Source organism: Teleopsis dalmanni, chromosome 1 (genome assembly GCF_002237135.1).
Source record: "Teleopsis dalmanni isolate 2A chromosome 1, ASM223713v2, whole genome shotgun sequence".
NCBI classification, from domain to species: domain Eukaryota; kingdom Metazoa; phylum Arthropoda; class Insecta; order Diptera; family Diopsidae; genus Teleopsis; species Teleopsis dalmanni.
In genome coordinates, this window is record NC_051846.1 from 41,038,150 (window position 1) to 41,042,817 (window position 4,668).

At 30.0% G+C, this 4,668-nt stretch overlaps 1 protein-coding gene across 1 annotated transcript; it reads right to left on the reverse strand.

Annotated features, from left to right (window-relative positions):
- Positions 1 to 1,885: 1,885 nt before the first annotated feature.
- On the reverse strand, positions 1,886 to 2,745 carry LOC119671040 (mitochondrial 2-oxodicarboxylate carrier-like). Its single transcript, XM_038081531.1, has 2 exons — positions 2,563 to 2,745; positions 1,886 to 2,506 (listed from the first exon to the last, which is right to left on the reverse strand). Exons 1-2 carry the CDS (start codon positions 2,686 to 2,688, stop codon positions 1,928 to 1,930), a joined length of 705 nt encoding a protein of 234 aa, XP_037937459.1. The 5' UTR covers positions 2,689 to 2,745; the 3' UTR covers positions 1,886 to 1,927.
- Positions 2,746 to 4,668: the final 1,923 nt, after the last annotated feature.

Genomic DNA, 4,668 nt, shown 5'->3' on the forward strand with positions numbered 1-4,668 from the left:
AAACGAGTGGTTTCTTGGCTGGTGGCAAAAAAACTGAATTTCATTCAAAAAAAGCCGCAGTTTTTGGCCAAAAACTTCACCAATATCATCTACCAAGCACCGTTCTCTCCAGATATGGCCCCGTCTAACTTTTTCGTCTTCCCCCGACTAAAATTGCCATTGTGAGGAAGGTGTTTTGAGACCATAGAGGCCATAAGGTAAAAATAGCCACACGAAAATGTTTCGACTTCTTTGTATAGACGCCAAAGAAAAACTAATCGTACGATATGCGTTAAACTTTGACAGAATATGTATTATAGTGTTGCCAGAGTGAAAATAAAAAAAATTCACTGATTGGATAAGCGGGGGAATTCAAAAATTAAAAATTAAAGTCCTTTTTTGATCACAAGGTATTCAGTAGGTAATTTAGATGTAGAGCTCTGTCTCGTCAAACAAAACTTATGCTCTATAGGTCGCTAATCCTACCTGTGCTTCTGTATGGCGCAGAAGCATGGATGTTATTACAGAACTATGAAATAGCACTGAGAGTATTCGAAGAAAAAATTCTTCATTAGATCTTTGATCATCTACGCGTTGACGACTATCGCATCCATATGGACCACAACCTATACGAGCTTTATCACGACATGGACATAATTCAACAAATTAACATCCAGCGGTTTCGCTGGCTTAGTCATGTCGTGAGAATGGATGAAGATGCTCTAGCGAAACAGGTATTTGAAGATATTTGGAGGAAGAAGATGTAGAGGTAGATCGCATCTCCTGTGGAGTGATTAAGTTAAAGCAGCTCTAACTAATCTTAAGACCGGAGAAGCTGAGCACACGGTAAAGGTAAATTTGTCACCAATTTTGCTTTGTATTACTTTATGATAACTAAGGTAATATTGCGACCATTTTTTAACTATGTATGCAAATCGAACTTGTCAAGAGTTAAGCAATTTTCATCATAAACTTGGTTCACTCATAACATTCTTTTAAAAAACATCAAACATCCATTTATTTGCACAGTAGGTGAAAATAAAATATTTTTGGGTATAAATTACTTCTTATAAAATTTCAAGTATTTAAACAATCGATGTAATTATGTGCATTCTAATGTAATAAAGGTAATCAAAAAATACGCCGTTGTTATATAAACGATAATAATTAGATACCAAGTAGTTTTGGTTTGAACCTGTTTATTGAGTAATCATTATCTCAGCAGATAATGTCTTCTTCTCGGCGCCCAACCATTTAAAATCAATTCCATTCGGCAAAAATTCCTAAATTTTTAATTTTTGTGAAACAAATTTAGAAATTAGAAATTTATGTTGAAATATTTATTATAAATATTTTTATAGAAGTGTAAAGTCACGTCTTTTTGTAATACTAAATATTGATTTTTTAATCAAATTTGATAACGAGAATCTTTAATTGCAACTGACAGAATTTGTTTTATTATATTTTGTTAATGAATCACTTATTTTTAAATAAAATTTTATAAAATAGTCATGTTTGTTTTAAAAATTAAGTAATTAAATTTTTAATGTTACCAAATTTTTATGGGGCAGATCTTTTAAAAATTAGAACGGTTCAACTGAAAACATATATTCTGCTATTGTTAGATATATTGTGTCTACTTTCAGTCCTAGATACGCACATTACATATTCGTCCAAAAATGGTCTATAAAAATAAATTTATTAAAATGCAAAGAAGAAATTTGGGAACACATGAATGATGTTAATTTTGGGCTACCAGAATTAAACAGATGTGAAATGTTAATCATAATATCCAGTTAATCATAAATGTGTTATGATTATACACTGCAAGTTTTAATTTACTAAAGTATGACTTGATGAAATCTATTATTTATTAAGACACGTTAATGAAACAACTTTTTTGTACTTATTTTTTGATTTATTGAATCTATTGTATTTTGTTTAATTATTAGGGGCCGCCTGCATAATGGAAAGTACGATACAAGAATCCGTATACTTGGTCATACACCAGTAACATAATTGCTCCTCCGGGACCAATTCGTAATAACCGAGGTCCGAGACCTCTATACACTCCCTTTAATCCATCGTCAGCATATGCTGATTTAAATGTACCCCATATAGTGAAATATTTAACCATACCTAGTGGTCCTTGCAATGTAGATTTTGCCATATCGAAAGGTGTATTGAAGAGGCATCCCAATATGGCACATGAAAATCCGCAAATGAATTTCTTAAACAACTCTTTAGGTTTTTCAGGGTATACTGGCAAAACGTCCAATATAGAACGATAAACACCAAAATAAACTATATTAAAAAAGATTTCACGCCATACTGTCGCAAAATAACCTCTACTAATGCCTTTCAATCCAAATCCATTTTGAGCTATTATTCTCTTAGCAACGGCCATAGCACCCTCACTATCAGCCATTTTACCACGAGCTGCTTGCTGTTGTACTTTAACAACTTCAAAAGGATTAATTACAGTGCCTTCGCCTATTCCAGAGCACACCCCAGCAAGTATATAACTCTAAAATAAGAAATATTTTATATTTTTTTATTAAACTTAAGTGTAAGTGCTTATACAATTGGCATAGGTTTCTCTTGTCCAAATAAAAAGAATCGTATACTTTGTTCGAAAAACATAAACTTAACAGCTCGCTTAGGTATTTCGACCATCATTGGTGGTAATATGCCTTTGTAGAATGCCATTGCTCCCTCATTTTTTCGTATTTTTTTGATGCAATCCCAAATACCCGTATATTGATCCTACAAAATACAAATGTTATATTTTTGTTAAACTTGCTCATCATTTATAAAAAATTAATATAAAGTTATATAAAATGCTTGTATAATTAATATTATATGCTTGTATAATTAATTCGCTGAAATATTGAAGTCCTCTTAAAATTAATTTTTTAACAGTTATTTTTGAATTTTATAGTCAAGATACTAAAGAATACAGAATAATGATACTAAAGAATATAGATGAAAAATGATCTCAAACCACTGTGCGACGATTACACTATTCCAATCGTAGTTACGAGTATTTAAATATAATTCAAGAATAGCAACAAAGTGATCCTATCCTATTTGATGGATGATATAAATAGAAATTTTAGTATAGTGCCATAAAGCACTAGATTTCATATAGATGACCAAATTTGCACAAATAAATCAATCATTATTTAAAACAGTATAATAAGTCAGACAAGCCTCAACCATAGAGAAATAAAGTCCTCTATTATACGATACCTTAAGTTTCTTTTAAGTATTTGAAATATATTCTGATTTTTAAGTTCCAGAATTATTAAAAATCGAGTCAAGCTTTGGAGCAGCAGTAAATGTTGCAGTTCGAATATATCCGACGACCGTCGCATGATGTATCAAAACAGAAGTTAGACGATTAGAAATTCAGTATTTTCTGAACCAGTAGTGATATTGAAACAAAATTTTTCTTAAATATAATTTTTGAGATGACCTTTCTTTTATGTATTTTAAGTCCAATTGGTTAACCGGAACCCCTCTAAATTTGGGCGCAAATATAGTCAATTTTTTCATTTTTTTATATAACTCAAAAACTGTAATAAGAAGAATAATAAAATTTTGTGTACTAAACACATGTACTATAATACATATGCCCAATTCATGATATTCCGCCCACTTAAACACCCATCTTCCATACAAAATTTTCATAAAAAATTTTATATTATTAAAAAAAACGTTTTTCTTTTATAAGATTAATGATGTTTATTACGTATCCATTTCATATATGCTGACTTTTTTTAATTAGCTTTTTTATAAATGAGTATTGGGCTATCAGTCAGATTTTGTAATTTGGTTTTTTTAATAAAAAATTTTTCTTATTATTTTACTTATTTAATATTTATTTCCGACGTTTCGGTTTTTTAAAACCATCATCAGGGAAAAAATTTTAAAACAACTGAATATAATAAAATTTGTATATAAAAAATATTTTTGACAAATGTTTTAAATAATTACAACGGAGAAAATACAATCAGTTTATCTTAAGAATGATTTTTCTAGCAATGCACAGTAAACAACAGAAATATTTTCTATATCTCGCCGCAAATTATATGTGGGTTTAGTCATTATATGTAAGGACTCTAGGGTAAGACGTCGAGACAAGGAAGGTTCAGTATCAATGACTTTCACTGAAGTAAAATCTGGGTAATGATTTACATCAAGAAAGTGTGAGACTAAAGCTGATTGTTTATCCGGATTAATTTGTTTTAGACTATTTTTATGTTGACTTATTCTTTTATGTAATTGATTTTTTGTTTGGTCAATATAGCAGAGTTCAAATTTTTGACCATTATTATCAGTTCCAGTGCATGGAATTTCATAGATGCAATTAATAATGTTGTTCGTTTCAATACGATCTTTCAGTTTGGTATATATAGTTGTTTGAATTTGTGCAAATGGTTTAAAGGATATTCTTAAATTGTCTACTTTCCTTTCGATAATCTTAGCAATTTTAACTGATAGGTCATTTATATATATCATCGATCTTCTAATCATAGGAATTTGTATACTCTGCTCATGGTGATTAGTTCTTGAAAGTTGAAAATGTTGACGTACCATTGGGTCAAAAGATAAAATCCTTGAATTTCTACAATTATTAAATTCATTTCACAATCGCATACAATTCACTGTTGAACATGAATTTAA

Coding starts and splice junctions, on each gene's coding strand:
- LOC119671040 (XM_038081531.1), bottom strand. CDS start 2,688: ATGGCATTCTACAAAGGCATATTACCACCAATGATGGTCGAAATACCT. Junction 2,507..2,562: donor AAGAGAAACCTATGCCAATT/GTATAAGCACTT, acceptor TTCTTATTTTAG/AGTTATATACTTGCTGGGGT.